Source organism: Danio aesculapii, chromosome 5 (assembly GCF_903798145.1).
Source record: "Danio aesculapii chromosome 5, fDanAes4.1, whole genome shotgun sequence".
NCBI classification, from domain to species: Eukaryota; Metazoa; Chordata; class Actinopteri; order Cypriniformes; family Danionidae; genus Danio; species Danio aesculapii.
The window spans coordinates 602,043-622,042 of NC_079439.1; the positions used below are offsets into that span (position 1 = coordinate 602,043).

The 20,000-nt window shown below is 36.3% G+C and overlaps 1 protein-coding gene across 1 annotated transcript in view; it reads left to right on the plus strand.

Moving 5' to 3' along the window:
* Nucleotides 1–20,000, plus strand: part of dcc (DCC netrin 1 receptor) — a 168,090-nt gene that overhangs the window by 133,058 nt on the left and 15,032 nt on the right. The window contains exons 20-21 of the mRNA XM_056458908.1: nucleotides 195–347; nucleotides 5,056–5,271. Of these exons, the coding sequence (XP_056314883.1) occupies nucleotides 195–347; nucleotides 5,056–5,271 (369 nt within the window). The remainder of the gene's footprint in view (nucleotides 1–194; nucleotides 348–5,055; nucleotides 5,272–20,000) is intronic.

A 20,000-nucleotide genomic window follows, 5' to 3' on the forward strand; every position in this document is an offset into this window, starting at 1 on the left:
GAAATGATGGATAGATAAATGGAGGATTAGATTGATAGAATAATGGATGAATCAATCAATGGTTGCATGGATGGCTAGATAGCAGATGGATGGATGGATGAATGGATTAATGGATGGATGGATGAATGGATAGGTGGATCTTGAAGACCTTCTGAAGACACATCTCTCTCTTTCTATGTGTGTGTGTGTTGCAGCGGTGGTCAGTGCTATCCCGGTCCCCACTCTGGACAGTTCTCAGTATCCAGGGATCCTCCCATCGCCCAGCTGTGGATTTACTGCGCACCCCAAATTCAGCCTGAGACCCATGCCCTTCTCCACACTCACTGTAGAGCGCAGCTACACCAGCGGTAACACACTCTCTCACACACACTCACACTCACACACACACACACACACACACACACACACACACACACACACACACACACTCACTCACTCATTCCACCAAGCAGTGTTCAGCTCCATTATCACAGTAATCGTCACTCATCACGGAGGCATTCACTCCTGCAAATAAGTCTGATCATTTAATAATGCATATTATTTGCAAATATTTGAGAAATGCAGCGAAATGACAGCCGGCTTCTTTGTGTTTCCTCGTTTGACAATGCTGAGGGGAGATAATTAGTGCTGTTTTATTTCACTACGCTGTCTGCTATTGCTAATTTCACAGTTGGATTAGATTGACTACACGAGCTGGATTCACTGGTCAGATGTGTTAATTACGTCAATGAAAATGTCTCCACACAATCAGGAACTTGACAGTAGCATTATTAAATGCACACATTCTGATGCTGTATTATACAGCGCATTATATAATACAAATACAACTTTGCATTCCAACGAAAATTAACGTTGGGTACTACATTTTAGTCTCGCCTTCATCAGCAATACTGTGCTGTTATTAGTTTTTAGTCAGGTTACTAGCACAGAGGATCTGTCAGGTTTGTCTCAAGCTGTAATAAACGCACCCTTGATGAAATTAACGATGTTGGAAGCATCGCACACTGAGGACATCTGCTGGCTATAAGTGGGTAATGCAGGAAAAATGCAGGATATATTTATTTATTTTAGATTGTCCTTATACGCTCAATGGCCACTTTATTAGGTACACCTGTCCAACTGCTCGTTAACGCAAATGTCTAATCAGCCAATCACATGGCAGCAGCTCAATGCCTTTAGACATATAGACATGGTCAAGACGATCTGCTGCAGGTCAAAGTGAGCATCAGAATGGGGAAGAAAGGGGATTTAAGAGACTCTGTACGTGGCATGGTTGTTGCTGCCAGACGGGCTGCTCTGAGTATTTCAGAAACTGCTGATCTACTGGGATTTTCACGCACAACCATCTCTAGGGTTTACAGAGAATGGTCCGACAAAGAGGAAATATCCAGTGAGCGGCAGTTCTGTGGGCGCAAATGCCTTGTTGATGCCAGAGGTCAGAGGAGAATGGCCAGACTGGTTCCAGCTGATAGAAAGGCAACAGTAACTCAAATAAGCACTCGTTACAACCGAGGTCTGCAGAAGAGCATCTCTGAACACACAACACGTCCAACCTTGAGGCGGATGGGCTACAGCAGCAGAAGACCAGCAGGATAACGCACCATGTCATAAAGCACCAATCATCTCAGACTGGTTTCTTGAACATGACAATGAGTTTACTGTACTCAAATGGCCTCCACAGTCACCAGAGCTCAATCCAATAGAGCACCTTTGGGATGTGGTGGAACAGGAGATTGGCATCATGGATGTGCAGCCGACAAATCTGCAGCCACTGTGTGATGCTATCATGTCAATATGGAGCAAAATCTCTGAGGAATATTTCCAGTAGCTTGTTGAATCTCTGCCATGAAGGATTAAGGCAGTTCTGAAGGCAAAAGGGGTCCGACCTGGTACTAGTGAGGTGTACCTAATAAAGTGGCCGGTGAGTGTATATTATTATATCATCCTCACTGTGAACAGTTAAGTGTATGCCATTTTTTCCTCATCAGTAAATTTTACACTAGTGATTTTTCCTACACATCTTAATGCTATTATAGTTCCGACTTTAAAGTTTGGAATAACTTTTGTGAGAATATAGTTGTCATTCAGAGAAACAGATGTCTGGAAATGAAAGGACACTTATTCTGAGCTGTACTTATTAAAACATATCAAAGAATATGTGATAAATGTGATTCTGATGAAATAATCAAAAATCTGAAGAATATAGTACAATAACTAATGAGTATTTTGGGGCCAAAGTGTGATCTGGAGTGGTCTTTTAATATGTCAGAAAGCGATTCATCTTCTAAGTATCACTAAATGAGGGAGGAAATGTAGGTTAGCCGGTATTTTGTGATAAATAGATTAAGTAGGACACACTCCAACATGCTGAAGTCAAAGACTAGGATGCTTTATTGCTCGTGTGTTGTTTTGATGTCTTTTTGACCCAGTTACAAAGGAATAGACAAAAGCACACACTCCGGTAATCTTTTATTTACAGTTGTGAGTCATTTTCCCACTGTACTCGCATTAGAGAGTGGCCTCAGTCAGATTGACGGGTCACACACACGCCGTCTGCAGGGGAATAAAGCTGTGTGTCTCGCTCTTTAAATGAGTTTGTTAGCAGCAGAAGAAATTGATTTGATTTGCTTCTCTGGCAGCAGCTGTGAGCCTGTTTGCATCACTGAAATAAATCACGTTTTCTAAGAGACGTTTAGTGAAGCACGTTTGAGAACAGCAGACCACTGAAAACACCACAACTGCTGCTGCTGCTGCTGCTGGAGAGGAGTTCAGCTCACAGCACACTCTAATATAGCACACAGTGACTCCATATTGAAGATGTAAACAAACAAGTGTGCATCAAAAGAGAATATTGAGGTTTTATTAAATATGATGATGTATTTTCAACTGATATGGAATTTTGAGTAAAGGACAGGGTTTTATTTCAGAATGATGTATTTCTAGACTGATAATGAATATTGATTAGGATGCGGGGATTTATTTCAGTATGATTAATTTCCAACTGAAATTGAATATTCACCAGGGGGTGGGGTTTTATTCCAGTATAATGACGTTTTTCCAACTAAAGCTGAATATTTAGTAGGGGGCGGGGTTTATTTCAGTATGATTAATTTTCAACTGAAATTGAATTTTCACCCAGGGGGTGGGATTTTATTTCAGTATGATGACATATTTCTAACTAAAATGAATATTTAGTAGGGGGCGGGGTTTATTTCAGTATGATGATGTATTTCCAGCTGAAACTGTATATTTAGTAGGGGTGGGGTTTTATTTCAGTATGATGACATATTTCTAACTAAAATGAATATTTAGTAGGGGGTGGGGTTTATTTCGGTATGATGACGTATTTGCAGCTGAAACTGTATATTTAGTAAGGGTGGGATTTTATTTCAGTATGATGACATATTTCTAACTAAAATGAATATTTAGTAGGGGGCGGGGTTTATTTCAGTATGATGATGTATTTCCAGCTGAAACTGTATATTTAGTAGGGGTGGGGTTTTATTTCAGTATGATGACATATTTCTAACTAAAATGAATATTTAGTAGGGGGTGGGGTTTATTTCAGTATTATTAATTTCCAACTGAAATTGAATATTCACCAGGGGGTGGGGTTTTATTCCAGTATAATGACGTTTTTCCAACTAAAGCTGAATATTTAGTAGGGGGCGGGGTTTATTTCAGTATGATTAATTTCCATCTGAAATTGAATATTCACCCGGGGCAGGAGTTTTATTTTAGTATGACATATTTCATATTTTATATGGGTTTTATTTCAGTATGATGACGTTTTTCCAACTGAAACTAAAATATGGAGTAGGGGCGGGGTTTTATTTCAGTATGATGACATATTTCTAACTTATACCCAATATTGAGCAGTGGGCAAGGGCATCGCTGGTGGTGGGGGTGGGGAAAGTGAATAGTGGAGGAGGGGGTCTTGGGCCCTTGATAATATCTCTGTATGGCGTATTTTTAGACTCAAACTGAATGTTGAGTAGGGGCGGGGTTTTGTTTTAGCATGATGACTCATTTCCAGCTATGGCTGAATATTGAATAGGGGGTGGGTTTTATTTTAGTATAATGTATTTCCAACTAAGACTGAATATTGAGTAGGGGGTGGAGTTTTATTGTAATATGATTACATGTTGAGTATGAGGCAAGGTTTTGCTTTAGTATGCTAATGAATTTCCAAGGGAAACAGAATATTGAGTAGTGGGCGGGGCTTTATTTCAATTATTTTATAATTTTAGTAGTGGTGGAGTTATATTTCTGTATAATGATCCATTTACAACTGAAATTAATTACTCAGAAGGAGGAGGGGCTTGTTTCAGTATGATGATGCATAAAGTAGGGGTTGGAGTTTTATTTCAGTATGATGACATATTTCCAGCTGAAACTAAATATTGAGTAGGGGGCGGGGTTTTATTCCAGTATGATGACAAATTTCCAGCTGAAACTAAATATTGAGTAGGGGGCGGGGTTTTATTCCAGTATGATGACAAATTTCCAGCTGAAACTAAATATTGAGTAGGGGGCGGGGTTTTATTCCAGTATGATGACATATTTCCTGCTGAAACTAAATATTGAGTAGGGGGCGGGGTTTTATTCCAGTATGATGACATATTTCCAGCTGAAACTAAATATTGAGTAGGGGGCGGGGTTTTATTCCAGTATGATGACAAATTTCCAGCTAAAACTGAATATTAAGTAGGGGCAGGGTTTTATTTTAGTATGATGACATATTTCCAACTGAAACTGAATATTGAGTATGGGGCGGGTATGTATTTCAAAATGATGACGTATTTACAACTGCAACTGAATATTTAGTAGGGGGCGGGGTTTATTTCAGTATGATGACATTTACAACTGGAACTGAATGTAGAGTAGGGGCGGGGTTTATTTGAATATGATGAGATATTTCCAATAGATATTGATTATTGAGTGGGGGTTTATCTTTGAGCTCCACCCCTCATATTTTATTCAAAGAAAGTAGAGTTGAAATAGAGTTTGTTTGTTCTCATGTTCATCTATACTGTGTTTGTGTATGTTTGTCAGCAATGTCAGCAGAGGGCGCCGCACCGATGGCTCCTCAGCCACAGCCAGCTCTGATTCCCACAGCGCAGTCAGAGCCACAGGTTTCGGAGGAGATTCCCAGCCGCAGCATCCCGACCGCATGCGTTCGCCCCACACACCCGCTGCGCAGCTTCACCAACACACTGCTGCCTCCACCCATGGGCACCATCGAGCCCAAGGTCTACAGCCCCGTCACAGGTCAGCACCACCCGCATTGCAGTTTTAATAAACTGATACACTGAATATTTGAGAGGGTTTATTTCAGTATGATGTATTGATTAAGGGGCGTGGCTTTATTTCAATATATTGATGTATTTCCAATTGAAACTGAATATTGGGTAGGGACAGGATTTTATTTCAGTATGATTACGTATTTAGTAGGAGGCGGGGTTTTATTTCAGTATGATGATGTATTTCCAACTAAATATTCAGTATGGGTGGGGTTTTATGATGATGTATATCAAATTGAAACAGAATATTGAGAAGGGGGCGGTGTTTTATCTCAGTATGATGGTGTATTCTCAACTGAAACTGAATATTGAGGAGGGGGCGGAGTTTTATCTCAGTATGATGATGTATTTCTAACTGAAACTGAATATTGAGAAGGGGGAGGTGTTTTATCTCAGTATGATGGTGTATTTCCAACTGAAACAGAATTTTGAGAAAGGGGCGGTGTTTTATCTTAGTATGATGGTGTATTTCCAACTGAAACTGAATATTGAGAAGGGGGAGGTGTTTTATCTCAGTATGATGGTGTATTTCCAACTGAAACTGAATTTTGAGAAAGGGGCGGAGTTTTATCTCAGTATGATTGTGTTTTTCCAGCTGAAACTGAATATTGAGTAGGGGGCAGAGTTTTATCTTAGTATGATGGTGTATTTCCAACTGAAACTGAATATTGAGAAGGGGGCGGAGTTTTATTTCAGTATGATAATGTATTTTCAATTGAAAATGAATATTGAGTAGGAAGCAGGGTTTATTTCAGTATGATGGTGTATTTCTAACTGAATATTAAGTAGGGGCGGGGTTTTATTTGAGTATGATGATGTATTTCCAGCTGAATTTGAATATTGATTAGGAGGCAGGGTTTATTTCAGTATGTTCATGTATTTTCAGATGAAACTGAATATTAAGTAGGGTGCAGGGTTTATATTTTCGTATGATGTCGTATGTCCAACTGAAACTGAATATTGAGTAAGGGGTGTGGTTTTATTTCAATATGTTTATGTATCTTCAACCGAAACCGAATATTGAGTAGGGGGCGGGGTTTTATTTCAGTATGATGACATCTCTATTTAAAAATAAGTACTAAGTAGGGGCGGAGTTTTATTTTTGTATGATGATGTATTTCCAACTGAATATTAAGTCGGGGCTGGGTTTTATGATGATGTATATCAAATTGAAAATGAATATTGAGTAGGGGGTGGGGTTTTATTTCAGCGTGAGAAGGTATCTCTATTAAAAAATGAATATTGAGTAGGGGGTGGGGTTTTATTTTAATATGGGGACATTCTATTTTTACACCACACAAACTACTGACACTCACACACACACAGATACACGTCTTGCTTAAACCTATATTATTAATAAAATAGTAAATCGCACCCAATAAAGACTATCATCCATTGCCTTTATGATTTTAAGATGCCGTTGTTTCATTTCCACATAAATTTAAATATATTAGCCCAGATTATATTTTCACTAAAGGGATTTAAAACATAAAAGCAGACTCTTTCAAATGATAAAATTCCTTTAATAAATTGAATTTCGAGCATGGTCTCATTTTTTTACTTCAGAAAATGGCATTATGTTCTAATTAGCACTGGGCAACGATTAATTACAATTAATCGCATCCAAAATAACTACATTTAATACATACTTATTATGGGTATGTGATACACAAACACACATAAAAATTATTTAAGTACATAGATATTTAAATGTATTATTAATTTGCATCATATATTTGATATCTAAATATAAATAAACATTTCTCTAATATGTGCATGAAGGTGTGTATTTATATAAGCATAATAAATATACACAGCGCACACACATATTAATATATAACACTATTAATAATTGACCAGCACTAGTTCTAAATCAACCCAATATTATTCCAAAATTTCTTAGGTTTTTTGGAGAGAAGCTGATCCAAACTAAATAATTTACAAGCAATATTATTTCCAGGAATGTGGATTTTGCGTAAGTCTTGTGTTCTTCTGAGAGCTCTTCTCCTGAAACCCAGAGATGTGCAGAGTTTCTTCCTCTGAACACGCAGTGATTCTCCAGAGGTGTGTGTGTAGCCGCGGGCTCAGATGATGTAGACGTGAATGTTTATCTGCCGTTGGTCTTCTGTTAGTCTCTCGTTGGGAAATCAGCGCAGGGTTTATGTGTGTGTGTGTGTGTGTGTGTGTGTGTGTGTGTTTGTGTTCCCATCGGCAGCTATAATGATCATCGATTGCAGACATCATAACCAAGCGGAAGAGATGTCCAACACATACACAATACAGGGCTTCTGCTTCCTCTGAGATCTGTGTGCGTGTGCAAGTGTGTGTGTGTGTGTGTGTTGAGTTTTCAATTCAGTTGAGCTTTGTACATTACATTAGCAATGAATACATCATATAAAACATATACAGAATTAAAAATACAGTTAGAAATTTGATGAATGCATATGGGTGGCACGGTGGCTCAGTGGTTAGCACTGTTGCCTCACAGCAAGAAGGTCTCTGGTTTGAGTCCCGGCTGGGTCAGTTGGTGTTTCTGTGTGGAGTTTGCATGTTCTCCCTGTGTTGGTGTGGGTTTCCTCCGGGTGCTCCGGTTTCCCACACAGTCCAAACACATGCGCTATAGGGGAACTGATCAACTAAATTGGCCGTTGTGTGTGTGTGTGTGTGTGTGTGTGTGTGTGTGTGTGTGTGTGTGTGTGTGTGGTGTGTGTGTGTGTGTGTGTGTGTGTGTGTGTGTGTGTGTGTGTGTGTGTGTGTGTGTGTGTGTGTGTGTGTGTGTGTGTGTGTGTGTGTGTGTGTGTGTGTGTGTGTGTGTGTGTGTGTGTGTGTGTGTAGGTGTTTCCCAGTACTGGGTTGCGTCTGGAAGGGCATCTGCTGTGTAAAACATATGCTGGAATAGTTGAATAAATAGTTGAATAAATTTCTACATAGACAAATAAGAAAAAGGTTAATATGATATTAAAAAATAAACTAATTTAAATACTTTAAATAAATAATAATAATACAATATTAACAAATGTTATATATGCTAATTATAAGATGTAATATTATATGAATATAATAATAAAATAATATACTATCTCTCTCTGTCTCAAATCCCATTCCAAATTCAGATTAAAATCAGCTTTGCCGGCATGCCTTGTAATGTATTGCCAAAGCTTAAATAAACAATAAATAAAGTAGTACAGTGATTGTATAAAACATGTGTACATATATTATACATATTTAGAAATTATGTCATACAATATAGAATATTGTACACACATAGAAATTTGATAATTATATTCACAAATATTGAAAAGGCCAATATGATTATTAAAAGATAATGAAAGAAAATAATGCAAATAATAAATAAACACAAATATGAATAAATAAATAACAACAGTATAATTACTACAACAACAACAACAACAACAGTAATAACAATACAATTATTAATAATAAAAATAATACATTATAATATCAATAACAATAATATTAATGAATTATAATATCAATAACAATAGCAATAATAATAATAATAATTATAATAATAAGTTATAATATCAATAATTTTCCAAGAGATGGGTTGCAGCTGGAAGGGCATCCGCTGCATAAGAAAACGTGCTGGATAAGTTGGCAGTTCATTCTGCTGTGGCGACCCCGGATTAATAAAGGGACTAAGCCAAAAAGAAAATGAATGAATGAATATCAATAATAATAATAATAAATATTAATAATAATAAATTATAATATCAATAATAATAATAATAATAATAATAAACTATAATATCAATAATAATAGTATTAATACTAATAACAAAAAAATATAATATCAATAATAATGATGATAATAATAATAATAATAATAATAATAATAATAATAATAATAATAATAATAATAATACATATACAGTTGAAATCAGAATTTTTTGCCCCCCTTTGAATTTTCTTTCATTTTCAAATATTCCCCAAATGATGTTGAACAGATTCAGGAAATGTTCACAGTATTTCCTCTAATATTTGTTCTTCTGGAGAAAGTCTTATTTGTTTTATTTCAGCTAGAATAAAAGCAGTTCTTAATAGTTTTAAAGCCATTTTAAGCTCAATATTATTAGCCCCCTTCAGCAATATTAGTGTTGGATTGTCTCCAGAACAAACCACTGTTATACAATGACTTGCCTAATTAACCTAACTTTACCCTAATTAACCTGGTTAAGGCTTTAAATGTCACTTTAAGCTGTATAGAAGTGTCTTGAAGAATATCTAGTCTAATATTATGTGCTGTCTTCATGATAAAGAGAAAATAAATCAGTTATTAGAGATGAGTTATTAACACTGTTATGAGCAGAAATGTGCTGAAGAAATCTGCTCTCTGTGAAACAGAAGTTGTAGAATAAATAAACAGGGGGGCTAATAATTCTGACTTCAACTGTATATATAAAATCTCTCTCTGTCTGTCTGTCTGTGGATGGTCCTCCATTTTGGCTCAGATTCAGCGGTTTCCCCCGGAGTCAGGATTTAATTGGTTTTGCGGAGCCGTTTTGTGTCTCCGACCACCCCTCGCTGCAGACGCTTTTCCATTAAACAGGAGGATTGAGTCTGAATGGAGCTTCTTTCCGCTCGCAGTTTCTGCAGGGACGCGTTTATAAGAGCCTGCAGTGACGGAAAATCACATCGGCCAGGAATCTGATTACAAGAGTCGCTCTGACACACAGCCAGAGACACTCAGACTGAACAGCCGAGATCAGAGAGAGGAGATCAGACCAGACAATCAATCAGTCAGTCAATCATTTAGTCAATGGACTAAACCATCCAACCGTTCATTTGTCTCTCCATCCATCCATCCATTTCTTTGTCTGTATTTGTCTCTCCATTCATTCATTCATCCATCCATCCATCCATCCATCCATCCATCCATACATACATACATACATACATACATAAATCCATACATGCATCTATTCATCAGTTTGTCTCTCTCTCTACTTTCATTTATTCATCCTTTCATCCACTAATCTGTCTACCTCCATCCATCCATCCATCTGTTTGTCTGTCTTTCTCTATCCATCCATCCATTCATCCATCCATCCATCCATCAGTTTGTCTGTCTCTATCTTCATCCATTCATTCATCCCTCTATCCATTCATTGTTTATTTGTCTCTCCAATTGTCCATTCATTCATTTGTTCATCCATCCATGTTGTCTGTCTCTCAATCCATCTTTTCATTCATCCATCCATTCATTCATTCATTCATTTGTCTCTCCAGTCATCCATTCATTCATGTCCATAGATCCATTTGTCTGTCTCTTTCCATCCATCCATCCATCCATCCATCCATCCATCCATCCATCAGTTTGTCTCTCTTCATTCATTCATTCATTCATTCATCTGTTTGTTTGTCTATTTTCATCCATCCATCCATCCATCCATCCATCCATCCATCCATCCATCCATCCATCCATCCATCCATCAGTTTGTCTCTCTTCATTCATTCATTCATTAATTCATTCATTCATCTGTTTGTTTGTCTATTTTCATCCATCCATCAGTTGGTCTCTCTTCATTCATTCATTCGTTCATTTGTTTGTTCATTCATCCCTCCATCTTTTTGTCTGTCTTTATATTCATCCATCCATCCATCCATTCATCATTCATTTGTCTCTCCTGTCATCCATGTTCATCCATCCATTTGTCTGTCTCTCTCCATCCATCCATCAGTTTGTCTTCATTCGTTTGTTCGTTTATTCGTTTGTTCATTCATTCATCCCTCTATCTGTTTGGCTGTCTCTATAATTATCCATCCATCCATCCATTCAATATTCATTAGTCTCTCCTGTCATCCATTCATTCAAGCCCATCCATCCACTTATCCGTTTGTCTCTCTCTCTTCATTCATTCATTCATTTTTTCATTTATTCATTCATCTGTTTGTCTCTCTTCATTGGTTTGTTCGTTCATTTGTTCATTCATTCATCCCTCCATCTGTTTGTCTGTCTCTGTTTTCATCCATCCAGCCATCATCCATCCATCCATCCATCCATTCGTTTGTCTGTCTCTCCATCCACCTCTCCTTCATTATTGCACTCTGACATAGAACACGTTTGACTGACTCAGTGTCAGATAACTTATTATTCTCTCTCTCTCTCTCTCTCTCTCTCTCTCTCTCTCTCTCTCTCTCTCTCTCTCTCTCTCTGTATCTCTCTGTCTCTCTCTCTCTATCTCTGTATCTCTCTCTCTCTCTGTATCTCTGCATCTCTCTCTCTCTCTCTCTGTCTCTCTCTCTCTCTCTGTATCTCTCTCTCTCTCTCTGTATCTCTGCATCTCTCTCTCTCTCTCTCTCTGTCTCTCCGTCTCTCTGTCTCTCTCTCCTCGTGCTGTGCATTATGATTATGAGTGATCGAGTTGATGGTGCCGCTAATGCTTTGATTATGAACACGTGTTAATTAACAGTAGAGTTTAACTGGCCCGCCCAGCGGGGTGAAGCTCTCACAGTAAACACAGACAGAAATACAGCGCAGTGAAGCCTCCGGGGGACGCCAGCGTTTGAGCGTCTCTTCGCTCACAGACACGGCTTTGTTGCTGGGCTTTCAGAGCAGTTCGTCCATCTTTTCAAGAAAAATCCAAAGCTGTTCTGCTTCCGGCCCGAGAGACAGACGGATCAATCATTCAGCCCCAGTGTCAGTCCGAGACAGAGACGCTTTAAACCTGAAGACGCTCACATCATCACACACACTTTCATTTAGCAAATCTGCTTCATTTCAGCTCAGACTTCTGCGTTGTCCCTCTGTTTTTGTTGTCAAGTATAGAATAGGCCTTTTGTGATTAAACACTGCATTATTGTAATTATTTACTCTAATCGTGGTTAATTTCGGATGATCACTGTTGCTGCTATTCCTTTAACAGCCACAAGGGGAAGGAACCCAAATATTCATAACCCAAAATAAACCCAAATGTTTTAACTGCGCATGCCTTTCACTGTCACATTTCACATTGAAAACTGCCAATATTCAATTTTACAGTAAATTGTAATTATCACTTTACAGTACACATGTACAGTTGTACTGGCAACCCAAGTTACAGTAAGTCAGTATAAATTGACTTTTAAAATTATAATCATTAATTGACAGTTTGCTTGTAAATTTAGTGGTACTGGCAACCAAAATTGCAGTTATTGTCATTTTTACAGTAAATTGTTGACAATTTACAGTGCCCTTGTAAATTTACAGTCTTACTGTCAACTAAAGTTGCCAGTTACTGTAAATTTTACAATAAATTGTAATTATTAATTTACAGCGTGTAAATTACGTTTTACTGGCAACCAAATTTGCAGCAAATTTGCACTAAAGTCGCCTGTAAGTTACTGTAAATTTTACCATGACTTGTAATTCTTAAATTACAGTGAGGTTGTAAACTTAGTGTTAAAGGCAACCAAAATTGACAGGAAGTTGCTGTAAACTTAACAGTAAATTGTAATCATTAATTTAGTGCACTTGCAAATTTACAGTAAGTTGCTGTAAATTTGACACTAAATTATGATCATTAATTTACTCTTGTAAATTTAAAGTTACTATAAATTTTACAATAAAATTGTAATTTACAGTCTTACTGTTAACCAAAATTGCCAATAAGTTACTGTAAATTATACAGCAAATTCTAATTATTAATTGACAGTACAGATGTACATTTACGGTCTTACCTTCAACCAAAATTGCAGTAAGTTACTGTAAATTTTATAGTAAATTGTAATCATTAATTGACAGTTTGCTTTTAATGTAATCTTTTCTGGTAACCAAAATTGCAGTAAGTTACAGTGAATTTTATAGTAAACTGTAATTATTTATTTATGGTGCACTTGAGAATTTACAGTTTTACTTTCAACTAAAATCGCCAGTGAATTATTCCCAATTTACAGTAAATTATAATCATTTATAATTTGAGGTACACTTGTTAATTAAACGTTGCTGTAAATTTTACAGTAAAATTGTAATTTACAGTCTTACTGTTGACCAAAACTGCCAATAAATTTGTACATTTTACACTAAATTTTAATTATTACTTTACAGTACACATGTACATTTACAGTCGCACTGGCAACCAAAGTTAGAGTCCGTATTTGTAAAATCCAGAGTAAATTGTAATCATTATTTGACTGTTTGCTTGTAAATTTAGTCCTACTGGCAACCAAACATGCGGTGTTACTGTAAAATTTGTAGTAAATTGTTGACAATAATTTACAGTGCTCTTGTAAATTAACAGTCTTACTGTCAACTAAAATTGACAATTACTTTAGATTTGACAGTAAATTGTAATCATTAGTTGACAGTTTGCTTGTACATTTAGTCTTACTGGCAACCAAAATAGCAGTAAGTTACTATAAATTTTATAGTAAATTGTTATTGTTATTGATAGTACGCTTGTAAATTTACAGCTTTACTGTCAACTAAAATTGGAAGTACTGTAAGTTACTGTAAATTTTACCTTGAATTGTAATTATTAATTTACAGTGGGGTTGTAAATTTAGTCCTAACAGCAACCAAAATTGGCAGTGTTCCTGTAAATTTAACAGAAAATTATAATAATTAATTTACAGTACACTTGTTAATTTAAAGTTACTGTAAATTTTACATTTAAAATTGTAATTTACGGTCTTACTGTTAATCAGAATTACCAGTAAGTTACTGTACATTTTACAGTAAATTATAATCATTGATTTAAAATGCTTGTAAATTTAGTCTTAAGTTATTGTCAGTTTTACTGTAAATTAACATTAATTTACAGCACACTTGTAAATGTACAGTCTTACTGTCAACCACAATTGCTGTTAGTAAATTTTTACTGTAAATTATTATTAATTTACAGTCCACTTATTTATTTACAGTGTTACTGTCGACTAAAATTGCCAGTAAGTTAATATCAGTTTTACAGTAAATTGTAATCATTCATTTAAAGTGTGCATGTAAATTTAAAGTCTATCTGGCAACCAAAATTGCAGTAAGTTACTGTAAATGTTATAGTAAATTGTAATGATTAATTTACAGTGCGCTTGTAAATTTACAGTCTTTTTACAGTTTTCTGGAACGTTGCAGTATTTTGTGCGGTCCCGGAGCAGAATCATTCGGTGATGTGCTCTTCATGCTCAGTTATCCGGATAGATGTAGTTTTTAAAGCGCCGCCGATGATGAGGAATGGAGGAATGGTGTTTCAGACAGACCTGAAGCGCATTAAAGCATCCAGCTATTTCACACACCATAACACACACACACACACCGAGAGAGAGAGAGAGAGAGAGAGATTTGTCAGAATATTAGAAGAGCTGCAAGTCCCGAAAACAGCCCACATTTCTGCACCCAACCAAAATATCACATGCACAAAAACTGAAGCACATTCCAGGATGATTTAGTTCATTATATTATGACAATTCAACAGTATTAATTCATATTTAAATCACACATTTACATTCAGGGCCCACTTCTGTTTTCTCGTTGTCTGTAGTTTTGTGTTTTGTTTATTTGAATCGGCATAAATGAAACACAGAACTAGAAAAATCATGATAATCATAATAATATCAGTGTAATAACACCATTATTTTGACCATGTTTACTCTTAAATAACCCACGGTTCTCTATTCATCTGTTATTTTCAGATGTAGTTATTTTTTTCTCATTAATTACATTTGTATCGTTGCAATACAGTGTTTGTTTTTCATGTAAATCAGCATCAAGTAAGCACAGAACTGAAAATTACTACCATAAAATATTATATTTTCATAATAATATTTAATTTTGTGTTATTAATTTAATATATTTACTACAGTAAAATACAGTGTGATAATAATACATAATTTTCACCACAACTGAACATGTTTAATCTTAAATAATTCAGGGTTCTCTCTGTATCTGGGTGTTGAAGTTATTTTTTCAGATGTAGTTATTTTTCTCATTAATTTAATGTATATTGTTGTAATACAGTGTTTTGTTTATTTATTTAAATCTGCATAAATTAAGGACATAACCTGAGTAATACTACAATAAAATACATGCCAATGTTGGGTTTATCCATAAACGTGGTGGTTTAAAATCCCAGCATTTTCCTTAATTATTTTCTTGTATTTTTTTCCTAATTCTCCTTAATTAAAAGTTTAATTAAACTCTTTTTAAAAGAGCTTCCTTAATTTATGCTGATTTAAATAAACAAATCATTGTTTTACACAACAGAAAGAGTTGAATGCAGGAGAAAATCACTTTGTTCTCAACATCATGAATTATTTAAGAGTAAACATGTTTTACTGTGGTGAAAATTAGGCTGCACTAAAAGAATAATGGGTTATTTCAACCCAAATTGAGTAAAATATGGAAAATAAATAAATACAGGTAAATATGCTTCTATGAATTACATTTTTAATAATTGAATTTCCCTGCAGTTTGGTTTGTTTATATTTTTCCCAAAATAACCCAGCATTGTGTGAGTGTGTGAGTGTGTGAGTGTGTGAGTGTGTGAGTGAGTGAGTGTGTGTGTGTGTGTGTGTGTGTGTGTGTGTGTGTGTGTGTGTGTGTGTGTGTGTGTGTGTGTGTGTGTGTGTGTCCATAATTTTCACCACAACTAAACATGTGTACTCTTAAATAATTCACTGAATTCTCATTGCTGTATCGCAGAGTTTTAAGTTTAGTTAAATCAGCATCAATTAAGTACAGAACTGCAAATACTTTAGTCAGATACTCCAGTGGGAGAATAGTACACAAGGTGGAAAATGGCTTCAATTAAATTCAATCAAAATTGGGTTGAAATTGGCTAGCAATGTCACCTTACAGCAAAAAGGTCGCTGGTATGAGTCTCGGCTGGGTCAGTTGGTGTTTCTGTGTGGAGTTTGCATGTTCTCCCCGTGTTGGTGTGGGTTTCCTCCAGCCAGTGGGAGAATAATACACAAGGTGGAAAATGGGTTCATTTAAATTCATTCAAAATTGGGTTGAAATTGGCTAGCAATGTCACCTTACAGCAAGAAGGTTGCTGGTTCGAGCCCTGGCTGGGTCAGTTGACATTTCTGTGTGGAGTTTGCATGTTCTCCCTGCATGTTCTTGCATGTTGGTGTGGGTTTCCTCCAGGTGCTCCGGTTTCCCCCACAGTCCAAACACATGCGCTATAGGGGAACTGATCAACTAAACTGGCCGTAGTGTATGAGTGTGTGTGTGTGTGTGTGTGTGTGTGTGTGTGTGTGTGCGTGTGCGTGTGTGTGTGTGTGTGTGTATGGGTGTTTCCCTATACTGGGTTGCAGCTGGAAGGGCATCCGCTGTGTAAAACATATGCTGGAATAGTTGGCGGTTCATTCCACCGTAGCGACCCCTTGATGAAAAACGGGACTAAGCCGAAGGAAAACTAATTAATAAATATATGAACAAACCCAACATGGCTTATTTAATTGTTTCAGTTGACACTAAATGACACTTTGTAACCCAACAGTTGGGTTTGTCCATCTTTCTTTATTGTCATTATTCAGGCTCAATGAAACAACGTCAGCAGCACACACACAGTAATAGAATAAATATAGAAATAAAATAAAAATATTTTAAATGACCAGCATGAATATACTGCACATAATACGGTATACACAACCCAGTGCTGGCTTAATACGACCCAGCAATTAATTTGCAGCACATATCAGCAAATACTAGCATTGTGTAAAACCCTTCACACATGAAAACATCATTTTAATGATCATTTAGCAGATTTAAACCCTGATTCCCGTTACTGTGATGAAGAGAAATCTCTTGAATAATGCAGCAGAAAATCTTTAATCGCTCTAAGAATAGTATTGGGTCGCTCTGTGCTGAAATGGGCTGTTTTTGGTGTGTGTTGTACTGAGACTCATCTGTGATTTTGCACTTCACTCTGACCTCATTCGTACTGAACCATCGGCCTGTATTTGGAGTAGAAATAGGCTGTGAATTGCGATTGAAGACGAGTTCTGCAAAGCCTCTTTTCATGGTGGTCAAGGGCTCATTTGTCCAGTCTCAGCTGCATGAATGCTAACGTTTGAAATAAGAGCGAAACCATCAAACCAAACGCTTGACCTCCTTCACAAATACAAGCTAATTTCTGCTTAATAATGCCAGAATTTACTGCTATTTTGAAATGCATGTGTGAATGGAGCTTTATGGAAAAATTACAGCACATCCTTACCTGTGCGAACTGCTCATTTTTTAATTTACCAGTAAAGTCGATACAGAAATTGTCTAGATATTTACCTGTATTACCGTGTGAAAGGGGCTAATGTTAAACTTCTGCCTCTGGAAAAATGACAGAACAAATTTACCGATATTTTAAAAGGGCTACTATTATACCCCTTCAAGATGTAAGTTTCAGCTGAAAACACCCTATTTTACCCTAAATTACACCCTATGCCCTATTTTACCCTAAATTACACCCTATGCCCTATTTTACCCTAAATTACACCCTATGCCCTATTTTACCCTAAATTACACCCTATACCCTTTTTTACCCTAAATTACACCCTATACCGTATTACACCCTAAATTACACCCTATACCGTATTACACCCTAAATTACACCCTATACCCTATTACACCCTAAATTACACCCTATACCCTATTTTACCCTAAATTACACCCTATACCCTATTTTACTCTAAGTTACACCCTATACCCTATTTTACCCTAAGTTACACCCTATACCATTTTTTACCCTAAATTACACCCTATACCGTATTACACCCTAAATTCCACCCTATACCCTATTTTACCCTAAATTACACCCTATACCCTATTTTACCCTAAATTACACCCTATACCCTATTTTACCCTAAGTTACACCCTATACCCTATTTACCCTAAATTACACCCTATACCCTATTACACCCTAAATTACACCCTATACCCTATTACACCCTAAATTACACCCTATACCCTATTTTACCCTAAATTACACCCTATACCCTATTTTACCCTAAGTTACACCCTATACCATTTTTTACCCTAAATTACACCCTATACCGTATTACACCCTAAATTACACCCTATACCGTATTACATCCTAAATTACACCCTATACCCTATTTTACCCTAAATTACACCCTATGCCCTATTACACCCTAAATTACACCCTATACCCTATTTTACCCTAAATACACCCTATACCCTATTACACCCTAAATTACACCCTATACCCTATTACACCCTAAATTACACTCTATACCCTATTACACCCTAAATTACACCCTATACCCTATTACACCCTAAATTACACCCTATACCCTATTACACCTTAAATTAAACCCTATACCCTATTACACCCTAAATTACACCCTATACCCTATTTTACCCTAAATTACACCCTATACCCTATTACACCCTAAATTACACCCTATACCCTATTACACCCTAAATTACACTCTATACCCTATTACACCCTAAATTACACCCTATACCCTATTACACCTTAAATTACACCCTATACCCTATTACACCCTAAATTACACCCTATACCCTATTTTACCCTAAATTACACCCTATACCCTATTACACCCTAAATTACACCCTATACCCTATTACACCCTAAATTACACCCTATACCCTATTACACCCTAAATTATACCATATACCCTATTACACCCTAAATTATACCATATATCCTATTTTACCCTAAATTACACCCTATACCCTATTTTATACCCTATTACACCCTAAATTATACCATATACCCTATTTTACCCTAAATGACACCCTATACCCTATTTTATACCCTATTACACCCTAAATTATACCATATACCCTATTACACCCTAAATTATACCATATACCCTATTTTACCCTAAATTACACCCTATACCCTATTTTATACCCTATTACACCCTAAATTATTGTCAGATTATTTATTCTAACTTTCTGAGTGTTGGAAATTTGAGCTGTTTGGACAGTGTAGCTGTCTTTGTTGCCTGTGTCTTTAATGCAAATGAGCTGGTTTTCCCCGCCCACCGTTCCCACATGCCTGTCAGTACATGCAGCCTTTACATAGATAAACAGCACAGTGACAGACAAGAATGAAGCAGATCTCCTTTCTTAATTAAAATAGTTGGGTTAAAAATACCCCAACATATAAACCAGTTATAGGTTATAGCACCTTCCCAACTATGGGTTATTTTAACCCAGTGCATTGGGTCATAAAATTTAACCCAATGCATTGGGTTATTTAGATTTTTTTTCCATTGTGGTATTACTAATGCTACTATTACTATAATTTGATAAATATGGCTGTGTAAATAAATAACACACAGTTTTCAAAAATATTGAAAATGCTTGATTTTCCACTACACTGTAAGTTTCAGACACCGCGTTTTATCCATTTAATATAGATCAGCTATGAAGTGTACGCTTGTATCATCAATAATTAAGAGTGCGGGTGACACGGATAGAAAAAACACGACACGGAGAGGTCATTTAATAAAACAATAATAAATAAACCTGAGCTTAAGCTTAAAAAAACGTTATAATACAAAAACAACATTGCGCACGCATAATAATACAGCTGTTCTGAGTGAGTTAAATCAGTGGACTGGTGAAATTCTACATTTTTAACCCAATTGGTTGAGTTATTAATAAATAACCCAATAAAGGTTAAAAATAACCCAACAAAGCACCAAATATATCTATTCTATTTCTGTTCTAAACAGTTACATCTACATGAACACTTTACCAAGAAGGTC